General features: G+C 36.3%; 1 protein-coding gene across 3 annotated transcripts in view; it reads left to right on the top strand.

The window, feature by feature from the left end:
* Positions 1 to 20,492, top strand: part of PIP4K2A (phosphatidylinositol-5-phosphate 4-kinase type 2 alpha) — a 54,587-nt gene that overhangs the window by 23,209 nt on the left and 10,886 nt on the right. For 2 of the 3 annotated variants that reach the window (XM_026842812.1, XM_026842810.1), the window contains exons 4-5: positions 10,207 to 10,353; positions 12,958 to 12,996. In XM_026842812.1, the coding sequence (XP_026698613.1) occupies positions 10,207 to 10,353; positions 12,958 to 12,996 (186 nt within the window). The remainder of the gene's footprint in view (positions 1 to 10,206; positions 10,354 to 12,957; positions 12,997 to 20,492) is intronic. The other variant, XM_026842811.1, reaches the window with a different exon arrangement.

The raw sequence follows: 20,492 nt of genomic DNA, 5'->3' as shown, positions 1-20,492 counted from the left end.
GAGTGGTGTTCCTCAGGGGTCAGTACTGGGACCGGTGCTATTTAATTAACATCTTTGTTGGCAACATGGACAGTGGGACTGAGTACACCCTCAGCAAGTCTGCCTACAACACCGAGCTGTGTGGTGCAGTCAACACGCTTAAGGGATGCCATCCAGAGGGACCTTGACAGACTTGAGAGGTGGGCCCATGTGAACCTCATGAAGTTCAACAAGGCCAAGTGCAAGGTCCTGCACATGGGTCGGGGCAATCTCAAGCACAAATACAGGCTGGGCAGAGGACAGATTGAGAGCAGCCCTGAGGAGAAGTACTTGGGTATGTTGGTTGACACAAGGCTTAACATGACCCAGCAATGTGTGCTTGCAGCCTGGAAAGTCAACTGTATCCTCAGCTACATCTCGAGGGAGGTGATTCTCCCCCTCTACTCTGCTCCTGTGAGACCCCATATAGAGTTCTGTGTCCAGTTTTGGGCCCCCCAACACAAGAAGGATGTGGACCTACTGGAGCAATTCCAGAGGAGGGCCATGAAGTTGGTCAGAGGGGCTGGAGCACCCCTCCTATGAAGACAGGCTGAGACTTGCATTTGTTCAGCCTAGAGAAAGATCCAGGGAGACTTTATAGGGGCCTTACAGTACCTAAAAGGGGCCAACAGGAAAGATGGCAAAGGACTTTTTACAAGTGCATGTAGTGATAGGTCAAGGGGTAATGGTTTTAAACGGAAGGAGGGTAGATTTAGATATGAAGGAAGAAAGTCCTTACTGTGAGGATGGTGAGGCACTGAGATGGGTTCCCAGAGAAGCTGTGGCTGCCCCCTCCCTGGAATTGTTCAAGGCCGGGTTGGGACGGGGCTTTGAGCAACCTGGTCTAGTGGAAGGTGTCCCTGCCCATGGCAGGCGGTTAGAACAGTAGGATTTCTAAGGTTCCTTCCAACCCAAATAATTCTGTAATTTGATGATTCTAACGCTAGGGAGGTGGTTCATGTGAATTTTAGAAGACTGTTTCTCCCTTTTTAGAAATCAAGTACCCTCAAAGGACCTGAAGTTAGATCATCTATCCATTATGGGCAGTAACTTGTAAGTCCTTGGTATCTTGAAGCCTCCTTCTGCCCAAGAAGGCAGCAATTATCTTCCAGTTACTTTTGACATGATTGAGTGAAATTCATGCCATTTATGACAGATGGTTTCTTTCTCAGGCTTTTTTTTCCCCTTCCTCTACAAATTCATTCTGGGTTCTTCCCTAGGCTGAAATTCTGAATGAGTGTCATTTAAACCATAACATTTACTTGCCTGTTTCCTTATTAAGGCTAACAGCTCCAAATTGATAGAGCCATTCTAGACCTTAGAATTACCTCTGTCCTTGTTTGGGACCAAACAAGCCTTAGCAAACATTTTGCAAGACTGCTTGAACTGCTTAATGATAAATACAAGAGGACAGGTATGAATGAAGAATACTGGAGAGGGGACCGTGTCAAGTCAGAAGTGTGAGAGACTGGGTATGTTCTTCATTCATCAAAATAGTCTTCATCCCTGACACTTGCAAAATAGCTGTCATTCTCCCTGTACCTTTTTGAATTCTAAAGGTACTGATGAGGCATCTGAGAGTTAGTGTGGTCAGCAGAGAAACATAGCAGGGCAGTTTTCCCCCAAATGCCTCCAAAATCTAACTCCCAAGTACCAGTGATTTTTTTGTGATATCACCAAAAGGTTAGAAAAAGACTTGTAAATTGCCATTGGGAAGTAGAAATAAAGGTTATTTTATCAGTAACTGGAGATCATGGAGCTGTATAGTCCACAAACGCATCCAGTTCTTTCCATCCTTCCTCTCTCCATCTGTCTGAAGGTGCAGTAGCCCATCTGTTCTTTGGAGCTGTGAGAAACTGAGGTTATAGTTACAGTCTTATACTTTGGTATTTACAAAAGGAACAGGAATTGTGTATAGTCTCTAAACATTTGTAACTCTAAAAATACTAAGTCTAGATTGCCTGGGTTTTAATTAACCAAAGTTATAATGGACATGACCATACATGTTGGAGAAATCAGGTTATTTTCAGGAAACAGAATGGCTAGTAACTTGTTAGGGGTGAAAATAAAAATGTTAGTTTGAGTTATTAGGTTTCTCCTTTCTGGGTAGAGTTATGTTGCTGGTTTTTGTGGCAGTTTGCAAAAGTAACCAAGTTATGTCCATCACAATGTATAGTATTTATACCACTATTTAAAATAAAACAAACTGTCAAGGGTAAAATCGAGAAGATAAATTCCAAGCCTAAGGCTACATGCTAGAAATGTACAAATAATCAAAAGTGAAACAGGCTTGAAGGAGTGTCAGGAGAAGTTACTATAGAAACAGCATGTAAGTATGTATACCAATTCCAAATTAAAACTGTTGAATTGTAAATAATAGTCCTGACAATTGTAAATTATAGTTACTATCCGAAATTATGAGTTGTATTCATTCGTTTACTCTGTCTGATATGATGCCTTGGGGTTTTTTTCAGTGGCAGTCAGGCCCACAACCTCAGACAGATGGTGAACACTTCAGTCTAAACACTGACACTTTCTGTCAACTCATCAGATGAGTCTGACGCTTTTAGTACTGAGCAGGAACACTAGAGATCATTATTTTCTCTTGCAGAGTTTAAAAAAAAAAAAAAAAAAAGGAAAGAAAAACCCAAACCAATAGCAAAATGCTAAGCCCAGCACTTCTAAGCAAACTGGGGGAACAGTGTCTTTCTCCATGCCTGAAGTTGCAAAACATTGTTATTTATGACTAAAGTCCATCATGCGTGGACCAGCCTTCTATCTATATTTAAAGACAAAATGGCCTAGGGTGTGAACCAGTTAGTTTTCTAAAGTGTTACGGTAAATACAAATACATATGACATGTTAGGTTCTTATGCTGTGAATTTCTATGTTAACCAGTTTCTAACTACTGTAATATTTTCTGATACATAGTGTAACATACTGCTTTTAGTCACATTTTAATGGTACTTTACAGTTGGTTTGGGCTGCTTATATTATTGGTATACTATCAGTTATTAGTAGAACTCTACTTGCTACTCTTCAGGTGTTACTTCAGCTGAACATCATTTATTTATCAAATGCACTAGAGAACCATTGTTATGCTTAAACGGGTCAGATTTTCAAATATCAGAAAAGCTATTGCTTGTATGGGCTCAGATGATTGTGTAAGTTAAGCATGTTCATGTCATACTTAAATAGTATTTGAGACCAAAATCAAATATTCATTTGAAATACCTCCCAATCTAATGCAGTTTTGTTTTAAACTCATGCTTCTGAACCAAGAGCATGGATCAGAAAAAATGAGTTAAACTCCCTGTTCCCTTTGGTGTTGTTGGAGAGCTCATCAAAGTCATCTGTGATAAGTGCGCTGCCAGGATTTCACTCTGTGTTTAAGGAACGGGTATATCTTGCTTCCTCCTAAAAGAAAACTTTTCATTTCAGCTTATATTCAAGCTATGTTTATATGTTTCATTTGGATGTATTGTCCTGTGCAAAAGTTTCTTAATCTACATAAAATACAGAATATACTATTGTAGATACTAATGTGGTATATATATATGTATACATGTAGATATTTTCTAAACTACCGATATGATTTTTCAAGGGCAGAAATTGGTGACAGTTGAATAAGATTCTGCATACAGATAGATGTTCTAGTTTCTGAAATGTCTGAATCAAGATATCTTGCCCTTCCCAGTGAGATAAGCTTGCTTTAAATCTTAAGTTGGTGTAAATTGCTTTAAAATTGAGGTCTTTGAGAATACGTTACAGGCAGGATAGAAATTTTTAAAAATAAATGAAAGCAACTTGAGTGTCTTAAGGAAAACCAACACCTTTTGAACACCTTTTTTTCCCTTTTTTCATTAAAATGGACTTCAAATGCGATTTATTATTCCTCAGTGCTGACACCCAGGTGACTTCAGTAAAGAAAAGAAATTGAGAAGCCATCTCAAAGCAGGTGAACAAGAGGGAATTGTTAGCGTACAAGCCTTCAAGTATAAAACTACTCATGAGTGTAGGTACCCTTTAGGTTTTCTATAGGTGGCTGTCCCTGTTGACTGCACATTTTCTTCCCTACACAGGTAATTGTGTGCAGAACTGATAAGTATTGCACTGCCTGTTTGTCTCCTTGGCAACCAGCAGAAATAGTGAATAGTGGTAAAGGAGAGGGACTGCCCATTTACCAGAGACAGCAAACAGCGAAGTGATAGGGAAGTGAATGGGAAGAAAGGAAAGAATAGAATGAGCTAAAAAGGCGATACGACAGCATAAAGGAGAAAACAAAAGCAGGGAAAAAAAATACCTTCTGGAGAGGAAAAAATATGAAAGAAACAGGAAGACAAATGAAAGGGGGAAAAAAACCTAGGCAATAAGTTGAAAAGGGGGGATGTTGCACCAGGAGCAGGCTTCAGGGCTGTGCAGGAATCGAGGAATAGCACAAGATTGAGTAGAAGGTAGGAGAAAACATTAAAATCATAAATAGATATAAAAATGTTACTGTAAGCTAGAAGCAATTTTGTCACAATTGGTGACAACATAGGCTGGAGAATACTCCAGAAAAGAAAGTGGGGACTAGGTGTCTAGGAATTTTGCACTGAGATGGCCTGACATCAAGCCAGTAGGTTGCTAAAGCAGAGCTACATTTAAGTTTTGTCATCCTTCCCTCCATGTCATTACTTGCAGAGGTTATCAGTGGCTTGCTTCCTCCCCGCCTCTCCCCTATTTCTTCATGAGTTGCACCTGTATGTATCACAAAAAGAAGGGAAAAGGGTGGGTAAAAAGGCAAGGCAATATAATGTACTATTACTTAAACGCAAACATGTGTGAAGAAGGATGCACACTGTGTAATGGTGACCCTGAATCTCTGTATGTCCTAATATAGTAAGAGGTGAAAATTTATGCAAGCTTTGCAAAGAAATGCCCTTCAGCCAGTTTCTTGTGCAAATCATGAGGCCACACAGAACGCGTCCTCTACCCTGTGCTAAAATAACCAATTTATAAAGCAGCTTTGATGTGGAAAACCGGGAGAAGCAGAAGTAGTAAAGATGGGAATGTGTGTTCTCATTTGAAGAATGCATTTCATCTGTGTCCGTGGATCCACTATTTCCATTGGAGAGGTGACTCTGAGAACAGGAAGCTCATTAGTGTGGGCATTAGGTGGAATTGCAAAAGGGCAGTATGCAAAAGGCCACACAACCATGGGCTGGAACTGTTGCCAAAAAAATACATCGAAAATCTTCACTAGAAGATGTGAAATTTCATAGGTAAATACCTAACTACACAATATGGCAGATTGGACTTGGCTGCACTGGCTCTGTTGAGGCCTGGGTTTCACCAGCAGATGTTTTCTATGTATTTATTGTGTTTTATATATATATAAGCTCTTGATGCTCTGCACACTTTCAGAAGAAATCAGCACACCCAGTGCTCATTTGATAGTAGCAGTACCATATATAATCTTCCTGGTAGCAGATCTGCAGCCTACATAATCACATGTGGTGGTAACATTTAGATTATGTTGCACTTTGAAGTAAAATTAACACGGGCCTAAGTCTGAAACAACATGAACTGTAAGGCTGTGAATTACAGGGCTTGTATCTGAAATCCTGTAAATTGCTTTCTTACATGACTAGAAGAAAACAACCTTATATGCCTTGAAAATCTATAACTTTCTGTTGTATGCTGTAGTTCAGCTAATTAATAATTTCTGTGTGTCACAGAAGTACCCAATGGATAATTTTCCATGAAGAGGGTTTTAAGAAAATGGCAATAATCAGAATATTCTAAAACATTATATAACTCTGGACAACTTCTCAACCTCCTTTTTGGGAAGTGATTCCACATGTCAGCATATGTGCACACAACACATCGATGGAGGATATTTCTGATTGCAAGCAAGAGGATTTGAAAGAAAAAGTTGAGTCCAAAAAAAGTAGTATCAACATCTTGTCCTCCAAAATGTCTTTAAATAATTATGCTGCTTTCCATTCAGTTTCTTTAATAAAGCATCCTAATGAATGTATAGACTTGTCACATAAGCGCTTGATAATTCAAGCATGATTGCCTTAATAATGATATAGAAAATCATGAAAATAATAAAGGGGTAACAGAGAATGAGTGTGTTGTGTATTTTTGAATTAATGTTTACAAAGTGGGCTACCTGTGAGAAATAGGAATGTTGAGTTTTCATGTAGAACAGAGGTAGATATAATTAAGGATTTAGTCTTCAGTGATGCCAAATCAGTCCACAGATTACCTCCAAGGAGAGGAGGAGAAATAGCAGAAATGGAAATTTTACTCTGTGTTTTTCCAAAAAGAACCAAAAATGGCATAACTTCTTTGACAAAAAGTTATATGTACTTTTAGTCATCCTGATATCTTACTAGCATTACCATGGGGAAGTAAGAAGCTAAAAATATCATTTTTCATGTGAAATAAGATAGAAGTTCTTTTCTTATTAAGGAAACTTGAAGCTGTATTTATACAAAAATGAATGAGACTATAGGGTCATGAAGGATTTCTTACTAATTTTTAGCTTTAAGCATGGGATTCAAGGGAGCTCAGAAAATTACATCCATGAAACCTGTGCTGCACAGCTGATAAAATGTGTCAACATGCTGATGATACGTCATTTTGTTAATAGTAATACTGTCCTCATGCTGTGCAGAAAAATGAAAATTGTCTGAATCTGAATTAACAAAAAATGGGGTGTTTATTACAACACTCTTTAAAAAAAAGATGGATTTTTATGTTACTGCATATAAGACTTGTAAATGTATTAGCTAAGCTTTTCAGTTTTATTTAGGAAGGCTGCTTGATAGAATTGTTTTAATGTTCTTTTTAGAAAGAGTTAACATAAAGGAGTGAAGGTCTTTTCTTTCACTGAAATTTAGCAGTCCTGTTAAGCATGTACCGGCTTATTTTCTAGGCTCACTTTTATTCCAGCTGTGAGTGGGAAACTTCAGGAAAACATTCCTAAAAAGCACCTTGAGGTGACTAAATTGCTACTTCATTTATGTCAAGATGGACAAATTGAAAATCTGCCAACCACAGTCACCAGTGCAAGTCCTGCTGGACTCCCACCCAAACAGATGACACGTTTTGCCTCCTCTGTGATGCAGATATGGGGGATTGATAGTTTCAAAGGTAGGAAGTTCTAGACCAACCTTGTAGATGCTGAAAGCAAGTGGCATTCCTCCCTCTTTCCTTTGTCTCCCCATCAGGATAAGAAATGCTGTCATGGGAAACACTGAAATAATTTTAGGGGCTTTTCCTTAATTTGCAATGACACAAGTGTCTACAGTCAGCAGCAATTAGGAAACAACTGTTGTGGTACATGATCTGCTTTGAAAAAGTCTCTTAGAAGGCTTCAAGAACACAGCCAAGTCCCTTTTATCAAGTGAAGAGCCTTTCAGAAGGCTTGTTCGCAAAATAATTAAATGAAACAACAGCATTAGCAAATGGCTAACCCTAACTTACAAATAGGATTTAATCCATTCTCAGTAATTGCCTTTGTTTCCTTGTTAAATAAACCAGAACAATTTGGGAGGGTGTTGGACACTGCTAACAAAGGAGTAACTTTTTGTTACTACAGTGGGTATGTTGCACATGTTCTGTGTTAATGACGTTGCTGTTTTACAGATGTGGACACTCAGGACCAGAAAGGATAAAATTGGAGAGTTAGCAAGAGCTAGAGTTGAGGAGATGGTGTCAAGACTATGACCCTAGCAGCTGAGAGGAAGGGCAGGGGGTTACTAGTCTGGTACTCAAGATGTCTAGCTGCTGTTCTTTATGTGGCACAAACTCTCTGTATGATTTCAGATAAAGTTTCTGTGTCTCAGATCCCCATATGGAAAATCAGAATAATAATATATATTTTAATTCAAATTCTGTAGTTAAGAGCCATAAGATTAAGAGTGGCTTGATCCATTAAAGAGTTAGTGGCCTGAAATTCTGTGGCACTGAATTCTTCTTGGAAACTAGATTCATTTTTATTGTCCTCACAGAACCTAATCATTCTAGAGAATTAATCATTCAGTAAATGTTCTTATATGAACAACCCTTCCCACCTTCTAATAAAGCATTAGAAAAGTATTTACCTTTATAATATGTGCCAAGTACTTGATGTTTATAATAAAATAATCAACATAGTTTGACTAATAGTGATTAGTGTTTTAAACAAGTTTTCTGTAACCTCAGCATTAATAGTTCTAATTTCACTTTATGATCAGAATTCGGAACTGATGGTCAGAATGAGCTATGTATCCTGTAACAAGTTATAACTGCTTTGTGAGGTTGATAATAGCCCTATGATTGAAAATCCTCCAGTTCAGGAACCCCAACTTAAAACTTCTGCATCTGTTAAACACAGAAGACTTCTTAGGTGCAAACTGATCAATCTTTGTGCACAGCTTAGGACTGACTTTGCTTTTGTGGCCTCTTACTGTCAAACTTCTTTGTATTTTGGGGCATACAATCATATTTCCTTCCCAAGGTTCTGAATTGCATTCACTGAGCCTCCGCAGCAACTTAACATGTTTTGCTCATTCCCAGGCAGTTTGAGCTTAAAAATGCTTTGCTGTGAAGTGGCACAACTGCATCATGACTATGTGTTCTCTGCTTTGGGGCTTGTAACCTCCAGTACAGCTACAGGGCAGACAGAAAGGAGTGTTACAGCCCCAGCTGTGCCAGCAAGATTCAACAGAGCTTGTGTGTCAGTTGTTAGTCAAAATTATGTTCAGTTCTCAGTCAACAGTTTTCATCTTTGTTCTTCATTCCTTTGGTTTCTTTCTGAGTAGGATTGTTTTCAGGACTCTTAAATCTTTCTGGTTTTATTTTGCAATTTAAAAAAAAAAAAGTCTGTATGTGATACATGCAGATTCCAGTATAAAGTTAGTAAAAGAAATTTCTTAAAATTAGCAGAGGAGACCAAAATTTCAAAATCTTCAGGGTTGCAAGAACTTTGTTATATTATTTGTAACCAAAGGTAGTTAGACCTTTGTTAAACAAGTCAAATGGCTTCTTCATTTAACTTTTTTTAAAGTCTTCTGTATTTTAGAATAATGTATTTCTAATAACCAGGTTGCTCTGGCACAAAAGAAACAGCAGCTTCAGTATTTAATGAATATTTAAAAGTTGATCTGCTTTAAAAGCTGACTTTTGGTTAGTTTTCATATTTCCCATTTGGGGCTTGAATTTCTAAATTTTCCCCAATTTCCTCTGTTTGAGACTTGGCAATAATAGAAAGAGGAAAGCTGGTGAGTCCTTTTCTGGTTTACATCATTGTGGTTTCACTTTTCTTTGGTTCCACAAAATAGTGGATGTGTTTGAGTTGGTTTTAGAATTAATACAGTATGAGCATTTTTATTATGGGAATAAATATTTATTCTTTAGTAGTTCTCATCATCAGTGTAGTCTGTACTTTTTCTGCTTCCTCCAGTGGTCTTTCCAATAGAAATTTGAACTATTAGTTGTAAGACAAGTGATTTTTTTTATTTTTTTTTTTTAAAGGACATTTTTTTAGGTGCAGGTTGCAAGTCTTTTCAAGGTTAATAGCCCATTTATAATGAAATATGGTGACCTTAAAGAAAGATAATGATTCATAAATAAAAAAATACAGGGATCTTGCACTTCACTGTTCAACATTATTGACCCTGAAATGCAACCATTACATGGGAACTAGTAGAAAGTTGGTGATAATAAGTAATACCCCTTGCTGGTGACAGCACCATAAATGTTCATCATAATAAACAAATATTGAGATCGGAGAAACATACAAATCAAATATAATCTGGGGCAAAGGGTACAAAATACATCAGTGTGATGTTAAAAAAAAATATTTCCGATTTTTGAAACAGTACCATATGTTATCTGCATTAGGTGTGCTTTTTGGACCATAAAAGTGGAAAGGTCTGTCAAATGGAGCCTGCTCTTTCTATGAGATTGTCTATAGAAGTCGAGTTATAAGTTAAGCAAGTCAAGATTTTAATTTTTAAACACTGACCTAAAAGCAGAATAACCTCCAGATGAAGGGAGGTTTTTTAGCAGGATTTTTTTGGAAGGTTTATCTCCACACAAATAAATACTCAGCAAATAAATGTATTGTTTCTAGGTGTTTTCTCTTTAAAAACTATGTAAATATATAATATGTATCCATCCTCATTTCTGTTTTGTCTTTTGCTCCTGCAGTTTATTGTGGAGTGTCATGGGAATACACTTCTTCCACAGTTTTTGGGCATGTACCGACTTACTGTTGATGGAGTTGAAGTATATATGATTGTTACAAGAAATGTGTTCAGCCATCGTTTATCTGTTTATAGAAAATATGATTTAAAGGTGAGAAATAACTGCTGATTAAATAACTGACAAAGTAGCTGAAACGCTTTCTGTAAATGTTGGATTATGCTGATGCTTGACTATTGCTCAGAATTTTAAATAATTTTAAATTGTGTTATGTAAGAGCCAGTGTTAACTGGTTTACTTCGGCATCTAGGTCTAGCAAAACTGAAGGATGATTTTATAGAAATTGTACAAATTTATTCGTATTGTTCATTTTTAAACCGAGCAATTTAACCGGATATGTTTGTTAAATGTAACTAATGGTTAAAGGTAAAACCCTTCACACAAGTACAGTAATAATTCTGCTTCCTATAGGTTTTTTATCAACATTATGGAGAGCCACAGCTAATTCTGCAGAGGGCTTTTAAAAAATAACTAAATTTCATCATTTAAACCAACAAAATGCTACTACAAAATACCTGCTACAAAAGCTTCATGTTTCGTTCTGTCTTAAAAATAATTCAAGTAAAAAAGGTTCTTAAACAAAATTTCTGTTGCTTTTATCATAAGGTGTGTTTTAGCTTTATTTCAGAAGGTTTATCTGCTCATTGTAATTTTGTCAATAGTTAATATACATTATGTTTACAACGAATGCCCAAAATATAGCCTTAGTCTTTCTACCTAAGGGATTGTATTTTAATTTCCTCCATAGTCTCCCCTTAAAAACCTACTTCTTTCTAATATGTTTTATTTTGGTGTGTTGAACTGCTAAATGCATCTGCAAGCTTGTTTTAGGTTGTTTATTTAGCATTCTGTATTAAGAGATTTGTAATGCTGTATGCTGTGCCATCCTTGCCTACTGTCAAGTATCTACCTAGCAATGGTTAGAGAGTTGACTCAACATGATTTATAAGAACTGATTTCCAGATGGTTGCCAATTGCCTTTTGGTATTTAATATTATCGGCAGCAGAAAAATATACTTTTTTAATTTGACAGAACTGCATGAGTTTTAGAGCATCATGTCTAGATGCATTAAAAAAGGGACGAAAGCACAACAGAAACAAACAGAAATGATACACAGTAATTCTTAGCATTGGTGTCAACAGCTCCTGCTATTATTTACCTCTGTGAATGCTTCTGTACTTCAGTTTGTCCAGCTGGACAGAATTGCTTTAAAGGTAAACTTCTTTTGCAATTTAAATTTAACGTCAGTATCGTACAAACAGAATTCAAAACAAACTCCTTCATCAGATATATAGTGACACTGCATATATTATAAATGAATTTTTCTTTATTTTCATTGCTACAGCATCTGCGGTTTTAGGTTCAGAATTCATTTTTGTACATGAATATTTTTGACACTGGCTTAGAGCTCACTTGTAACACAAGCCTCTACCTTTGTAGATACTAAGAAAGAGACCACAGAGCAGTATAGGATTTCAGAAGTATTTTCCTGGCCGCTGAGGTATTTTATTAAAATTACTTAAATGTCAAATTTGTCAATCTCCCTAATTTTTACTGTTGTAAATCCATTTTTTTCTTCTAGTCAGGTTTTCAGCTGATATTTTTTCAGGCCAAATATTCTGATGGAGCACAGAATACAATGTCAGTGAACTAGAAGTCAGACTTTTACTAGGCTTTATTATCAGTTAACTGTATAGCACAACAAAATCCAGCCTTGCTGGGCCATTCACAATAACCAAGACATACTGTCCCATTTCTCTTTCCTCTCCATCCTTTCTAACTTTCTCTCTGCAAACCAAATAAAACATGGTATAAAAAGATGTAGTTGGGAACCCTCATGTTCTTTAAACTCCACTCCAGCACTTCTTTACACAATGCACACCTTCCAACAAATGATAGAGCTAATTTACCCATCTCTCAGTGTCCAGTTATCATGTTTGTAGTTATTTCTTGCAGTGCTATTATGTGATAAATAAACGCTGGATATTTAAAGGTGTGGTCCTGCTCCAAGAAATTTTCAAGGAAATAGATACAGCCATTTTTTGTCACCTCCAGCTTGTTCAGAAAGCACCATATTGCCTACTAGTTTTAAGCTGAACAATGCATTTTTAAAAAAAAAAATTAAAAAAAGAAATATCCAAAATGTCTTTGGCAAGCACTGTATATCTTGTGAATCCGCAGTGGGTCTCATCTCTTCTTTTGACTTCATGTTGCTGTGAGGTGCTTTGTTCTTGTTTGTACTTTGTGATCTTTTAAATATTTTTGTGTGTTTATATTTGGTGACATCCTTTTCCAATGTGTATTACATATGTCCAGATAGTTATATAGAAAAAACTATTCCATAACCATACAGCTAAAGTGGTGCAAAAAGATGATAAGTCTAAGCAAACTGAAATTCCAGGATGATAGTCTCAAAATGAGGATGAGACATGAGGATGAAGCTCCAGCAGTCAGGAGGACAATAGATATAGAGCATTTGAGGATTTAATCCATCTTTCTTCTCTCATGATACATCATCTTCAAGTGGTTGCAGCAGTTCAGTGGCCCTGGGCATTCTACCTACTGTATCACCTTTCTTTAAAACAGCTCTCAGGTTCAGAAGGATGCAGTTCATCCACTTTTTGACCTATTATCGTAACATTTTCAAATTAGTTTCTGACATATGCACATTTTTAGATCCATTTTTTCTGTTTCAGGGCTCTACTGTGGCTCGAGAAGCCAGTGACAAAGAAAAGGTATGGTGCATTTCTGTTCCTTTTTCAGTTATCTAACCTGCTAGCTAGTCTCAGGACAAACATAACCAGTGCTGTTCTGCCCCTTTTCTTTGTTTTCTGTCATATTCTCCCCTCTTGAGTTCTACCTTATTCCCTCCTTTATCTTTCCTCTATTTTCTGCAGACCTTTGCATATTGGTTTGCAATGGTGTTGAGATTTCAGAGGTAAGTGAGCCAATCCTCTACCTCCTCCTTTTCCTTTTTTCTCTTCTCTTCTTGGTTTCTTCAGGGCCTGCCCTGTGGTAGGAAAACATCAAGACTTTCTTCTCTTCCCTCCTGCTTCTTCATCTTCTTTCTCTTGCTCTTTAATATTGAGATTTATGGATACTCCATGTCAGTTAATGAAATGATGTGACGTGGCACCACTTCTAAAGTGAATGCAAAGATGAACCAAACCTTGAATTGTGAGAACCTTTGGGTATGTAAAGCTCATTTAAATGAGCAAACAACTGACAGATGTATATGTAGCTATAACAAGAGACAGTCTCCCTCAAATTCTGGGCTGAAACTTTTCTCTAAAAGGAAATTGATCACTTTGGTTTTCTCCATCTCCAACTTCAGTTCATTTGGAAAATTTAATGTTCTCAAAATCAACATTTCTCTGAGGTTTCAGTGAAATAGCCTGATGGCACTTTAGGAGGGGTTTGTCTAGAGATTCTGCAGATAACTGAAGGTGGAACATAGTCTCCATCATCTAAGACTTCTTAGTAAGATTTCCAAATTTGAGTGAAGTCTAGGAACCCATGACCCTTGTTTTCTTAATTTTTCCAACTACATTCCTTCTGACTTAGCATTAGACATAAGATCAGTCACTCAAAATACTTCATTTTATGTTGTCCCCAAATTCCATTCAGATCATTTGTTTTTCTCCTAAGCATTAGTCGTACCATACCTACCTCTCTGGGTCTTCTAGAAATCACACAACTACGCTAAGGAGTAAGGGACATGCAGCAGCTGTCAGTCCTACAGTTCTCATTGCATGAAAAACTCTGTGCAAAGTTTTTCTACTTCGTCCTAAGGTATGACAGTTCTTCTTCCAGCACTAGGCAACTACCATGTACCAAATGACAACTGCATTTACAATACTCAGCTCTCTTTTGCTGTACCAGGCCCTCAAGATGATGTCTTGAATGGTCTCTGTTCTTTTCTTGTGGTCTATTTTTGTTCTTGTTTGGGAGCACAATTTTTTTTTTTTTTTTTAATTTTTTTTTTTTTTTTTTTTTTTTTTAAAGCAGAGGTATTAACCCTTCAGTGTCTTACAAACAATACCTAGTGTCATTGAAAACCTCTGCTGGTAGCACTAAATTAATCTGACAGAAATAAGGAAATTACTTGGATGGGACTACTTCAGACCGCGACATTAATGCTTGGAATAGTAGTGTAAAACTTAACAATATTACACATATTCAGCTATATAGCAGCTGATATTATACAGATATTTAATTAGTGGTTTTGAGCCGGTTTAGGAATATGTCTCATAATAAATAAATTAATAATAGTACACCTCTACTGTAGTTAATATGTTGAGTGAGAACCTCAAAGAAACAGTGCTTAACTTTGTTCCCATGTAAATTCATGGCAAAATTACTATTGAACTTGATTATAACTAGGTTGAAACTAAGTTATGTAGTTCTGTATAACTATACAACAATTATTCTCTCAATTTAATGTGAAATCATAACTTCAGTAAGGCAAATAACAAAAATTCCTATCAACTTCAACATATCTTGAGCCTCCCCTTTTGAGTACTTCTATGAAAGAAATATAAAAAAAAATGGTCCCCCAAACTCTTCTGCAATTTAAATCTCACACATTGTTTTCTTTTCAGAGGAATTTGATTTCTTGGAGACAGAACTACACTAAGCTTATTCTTCTTGTAAGCAGACAGTCTGGGGCTGTTCGAACAGCCTTCTGTTACTCATCGTTCCCCTCAAATGCCAGTGCAGTGCAGCAGGGAAGCCACAAGCTAGCACTCGAACAAACATTTCTAAGAAAGGGAATTAATTAGTAGACTTCTAAGTTCATAGAAGGAACAACACTTTACAGACACTTCAAGAAGGACTCCTAGGGATTCAAGGAAAGGAAAAATAATGATTTGCATATTACATGTTTTTTGTCTAAGCTTTGGAGTCTGCTGTTTGATTTTTAAGAGTCTGAAGAATAGACTACTGCATGTCTGTATTGTAGATGTTCAGAACATTCATCATCACTGTGATCTGAATCTCCTGCAACGGGCACTACAACAGCAGTGGTTTAATCATCTAAACTACTCAGTTGTTTCTATCTCACCGTTTGTAAGCTTAAATAAAGAGGGCATTGTGTATTTATACAAATAGACAAAGTTTTATTTGAAACTCTGAGCAGTGCTAAAGACCTGCTATTGTGAGATGTATCTGCATCTGTGACGCTAATTTCAGGACCTTGAGGACTGTGTTGACATAAGTACGTAAATGGTCCATAATTCATAACCGGCAAGTAAGAGCCCTGTAGCATATTCTTTCACTTCTATTTTCTCTTAAGTAATGTCACTATTGCAATTTTTTTGTTTGTTGTCTTCTGTGGGAATCTCAAGCCATCTTAAAGATGTTAAAATGCCTGGGAAATTTTAGCTTGAAAGGGGGGGAAAAAGGCATTTCAGCAAATGCTCTGAAGAGATTTTTGGCATCTCCTATGTTAGAAGAAATTGCTCTGAATGATTAAACAAAACCAGACAATCTCAAATACTTAGCTGATCTTTAGCCAGAGGCAAGTTAAATCATCAATTTATTAATATTGCCCTGAAATTACATTATTTATAATAGAATTTAAATTAATGGCAGCATTATTTAATTACTTATTATAAAGGTATCCACTGCTATTCACATCTGTAAAACAGAAAAGTAATAAAAGACAGGAAGCTTTTGGTGCTAAAATGTACAGCTAAAATGTCTGGCAATGCTGTAGTTTTTAAATGGGCTTTTAAGTAATTCATATTTAATTTCAAATGCCAATATTCAGGTAATCAAATGGTTTTCAGAATATCAAGCATAATATGTTAGCTTCCTTTAAAGATGTCCAAACCAGGAAACAGAAGAGTAAGTCTTTTAGTCACATTGTAATGCAGGCTGCAAATTTTAGATAAATTACTTTGAAATGGAAAACTTAGTTCAAATTATTATGTTCTTGAATCTTTTTCCTATTGAACTATTCTTTTGTTATTTATTCAGTTAATAAGGAAGAGGCAATTATACAGAAAGATTTAAGGGACCATAAGAAACCAGGAAAAAAAAAGTATTTTTCTAATTTAGTTTTGTAGTGTAAAATAGGTATTAGTATTCAAACATTTTTTTTAGATCAGGTTTTAGGAAGAAAAGCTGACTGGAATGACTTTGAGAATGTTACTTTTCTGTCCTCTTTTCAGTTTATCTCCTGCTTGACTGTCCTCAGCTGTTTAATATCCTAACATATTGATGAGAAACTCTGAAACTGTCATTTCAATATTTTGTGATAATCAGTGTGGAGACAAGCTCCATCCCTTAGATTTCACCTTAACACAAAATTCCTCTCATTTGCATTATAAGTGATATTTTTAATAATAAAGCCATTACTTTCTTGGCAACAAGTATCATAACAAGCACTTACAGATGTCTTGAATTTTGAAAGAACAGTATGTTTCAACAGTTGTCAAATTCTGACAGCTGCTCTTTTTTTTTATTTTTTTAGGCTTTAGTTCTCTTTATTATTTTTACTATTTTAATAGTGGGCATTTTCTATTCATTCCTTGGACAATTTTGCCCTCTTAAGTGAAACCAGGATAATGCAGAACTCCCCTGGTGGTCTGCCTGCTCACAATTATGCTGTACTTGCAGTACAGCTTCAAATTAGCAGTTACAGCTGAGTCCACTTGTACTTACAAAGAACTTAAGCATGTTGCTTGTGAGCGAGCAACTTGGAAGGAAATTTGAAGAAGAAAAATAAAAACTGAACTGGAGCCCACCATATTTCTACTTTCTTGAGCAATTTCAGAGATTATTACATGTCTTTAAATTACTCTAAAACCGGTTGCATTGCCACCTCTGTGGTATGTGTTGTTGCATAAATACAGAAAAATTACAAGAAATATGTTTGAACAAAGAATTTTCTATTCAAGTTCCTTTTTGGAAAAAAAAAAAATCCCATAAATGACAGCTGTGTTACATCTTAGTTAAATTATATACAAAATACATTGGCAGATGCTGCTAGACGTAACAAATCACTTAGTTTTGCTTTTTACGTTCGATATTACAATGTATTAACTGATTTCTGAGAGGATAGTTATAACTGAAGAAAGAAGGATTTTAATTATAGAGCATAGCAACAAGATTACTCAGTCTCGAATTAGTATTTTTCTTTTGATGTCGGTAGGTAAAACTTCATTCAAGGTAGATCATCCCAAAACCTGAGCTATTTTTTCCTGCTATTTTACAATTGCCAATTTCAGAACAGCATTTTTTTAATGTATTTCTTTCAGTGATTTCAGTCCACTTCACATGCCGATCTCACACAACAGACATGGGAAGCATGTCTTAGATTTCTCGGTGAAATGAATCTTAAGGTTGCATATACAGAGATTAAAACATCACACTGCAATACATCACAAAAATAGGAATAGACATTCACAGTTCAGATTCCTGCTTCCGCATTTAGCAGTCACATGACACCAATCCCATTATTGTTTTTCACCACAAATCACTAGTTTGCCTTTGGTGGTTGATTTAAAGTTTGTTTTCCATATGTTAAAAGCATTTTTAAAGAAAAAATAAAAGGGAAACTTTGTCTTGCATTTTATATATTGCATGTTCATTTTGTAGCAGGAAGACATTAACCCTATGGATAATTCTGAATGCCTTTCCCTGAGCATTGAAAAGACACGTAGTTACCATCTTGGTACATGTTCAAATACCTAATCCATCTACAACATCATGTACAATTTCTTTTGTCCTATAAAAATGCCTGTTATACAGGCTAAAACCATTACAGTATTCCCTCTCAAACCCCATTTTGGCTTTACAGCTCTATTTCTATTGCCATTTACAGTCCTGTGATGCCAAGTGGAGCTGCAGACCCTTGTTTGGTTAGAAACCCCTGTCTAGGGCAAGCCAAATTGTATGGCAAAAGTTTGGACCGAGTTTCCATATCTACTGGAGGGAAGGAACTGCAATCTTCAGCTTTCCAAAGAAAGCTCTAGTGATTTTTCCATCTTGTAGATCTAGTGACTCCAGACTTTTGATTCATTTCAAAACCACCTGTGCCAAGTTATTGCAAACCATACTTAATATAATATCCCTTTTTTAAAAATACTGCCTTCCATATATGCTGATGAGCCCAGTCAGTCTAAAGTTAATCTAATTTAATTAATTTTTTTTTTAAAAGAAAAAGGTGTATACAAGCCATTCACTGTGAAAAGAAGCCCAGGGTGTGGAACTTCACTCATGGCAGGTGTTTTATACCATATTCAAAGTTATAAACTGTAAGCCCACTTTTGCTATGATTACCTGTGTGAATAACGTGACTCATGGCTAGTTCCAAGCAAACAGTAAGACTGCTATGCAACATTTCTCCTACAATCTAATCTTTGCCTTTGTAAGGTGAGAAATTGCTGCCAGGTTATGAAGACAATTAGTCTTTTTCTTTTTTGAATCCAGGACTTACTGTGAAACTTAACTGTCCTACAGCTATCTTGACAAGCTTCTTCCAAAATGTCAGCATTAATGTTAGCTGACAAAAATACTTTTGGTAATGATGCACAAAAAGGGGGGGGGGGGGATCACTAATTTTAATTTCAGCACATTAAGATAGGATCATGAATTGAGGTGTGTTGAGAAATCTGCAGAAACTATTGTTCATATAGAGATAAAATGTCACCTGGTTCTTACCTTTTTTGTTTTAAAAAACAGTGTCGTGGGCTGATTCACTGTAAATTTAGTTTTTGAATCAGGCTTTTTACACATTCTGTCATCTTAGTCAAAGAATTCTTTATTGCTTTTCAGCCTTTTCAAAGGCAGTGAAATCTTCTTGCTGTTAAAATTCTCTGTGACATGGCAAACTTTGGAATGCAAACCTGAAGTGTGCAAATAACATGTTTTTTTAATAAATAAATACTTCATATTTGTAAAATATACTGTGCCTTTCTTGCATCTTTAAGTAGGGGATTAAAAACAATGGAGATGTTTCAGAAAGAAAATCTATTATTAATTTAGTGGAAGTAGTTAGATGTTCATCTCCTGTGCAGCTTTTAAAATATTTAGTTCTTTAATGATAGTAATATGTTCCTTATAATGAATTACATTCTAGGTGAATCTTTTCCCAGCAAGGATTTTGCTTCATTGGAAATATTTGAGACTTCGTTAAAAATTAACTGTATCAATTACTTCATTAAAGCAAAGTCTTGATTTTTTTTTTATTCAGATAGTGTTTTTAACTGTCACAATGTGGTTTTCTTTGTATTTATCTGTGTGTAAGAAGAAAATGTACATATTAAGATATTTTAGCATCAACATATACATTATTAATTTCAAATAACTATGAGAGCCCCTCATAGTCACATGTTTTCATAGATTTTAATTCATAAAATCACAACTCAATTTTGAGACAAAATTTCAGTTAAAGTATTACTAGAATCATTACTAGTGCTGGCTGTCTAGCAATATTTGAGACTACAACAGTATCATAGGGCTATTCAGCTTATAAGAAATAAGAATAATATTGCCTAGCACACCACAGGTGTGATAACACCTAGAAAGATGGAAGAGAATAGGTTGGAAGGCATCATACAAATAAAGCGGTGAGGGTGACTGCTGGCACATAGCTTTTTAGCTTCAATTTCTTATATGGGCCCCCCTTTTTACTTCCTTGTTTCTCTTCATATGCCTCAATACTTGCTTTTACTTTATGCAGTTCTGCACTTAAGTCTTCACAGCTATGGGTGTTTGGGTTAAGGAAAATTACCTCAGATAAAAATCCTCAGAGGGATTATTGGGGGCTGGGGGAGCCTGCACACAGGGTGGCAAAGAGTGGCTTTTTGGAAGAGCTGATTCACTGCCCTGAGTGTCCTTGGGAGTACCCCTTGGGTCTTGTGATAGCAGGCAAGAAATGTGGCTGTGTCAGTTTTGCCAGCTCAATTTTATTAAAAATAGATTGGAGACAAGGTTAAAATGGAGTATGGCACCTGCATGACTGGCTTACCAGCTCTAGCATCTTCCAAAAAAGACATTGCTTGTAATTTAAGTTTATTTTTACTGGAGAGGACTGTTTTCAGTGGAGAAATGCACTTCTCCCTCCCACAGCCCACGGAGTCTGACTGGCTGATGCCGTGCTGTGGAGGAAATCTGTGGCAGAGCCTAGAGATGAACCTGCATCTCAGCATCTTAACCACAGTCACATCCTTCCTCCTTACTTGCCCCCCAGAATTAAACAGCATTAATAGGGGTCTTTTTCAGT

Source organism: Athene cunicularia (assembly GCF_003259725.1).
Source record: "Athene cunicularia isolate RWA chromosome 2 unlocalized genomic scaffold, athCun1 chr2_part1, whole genome shotgun sequence".
Taxonomy (NCBI): domain Eukaryota; kingdom Metazoa; phylum Chordata; class Aves; order Strigiformes; family Strigidae; genus Athene; species Athene cunicularia.
Note: the sequence above shows the minus strand (reverse complement) of the source record. Positions and strands in the feature narration are given on the sequence as shown.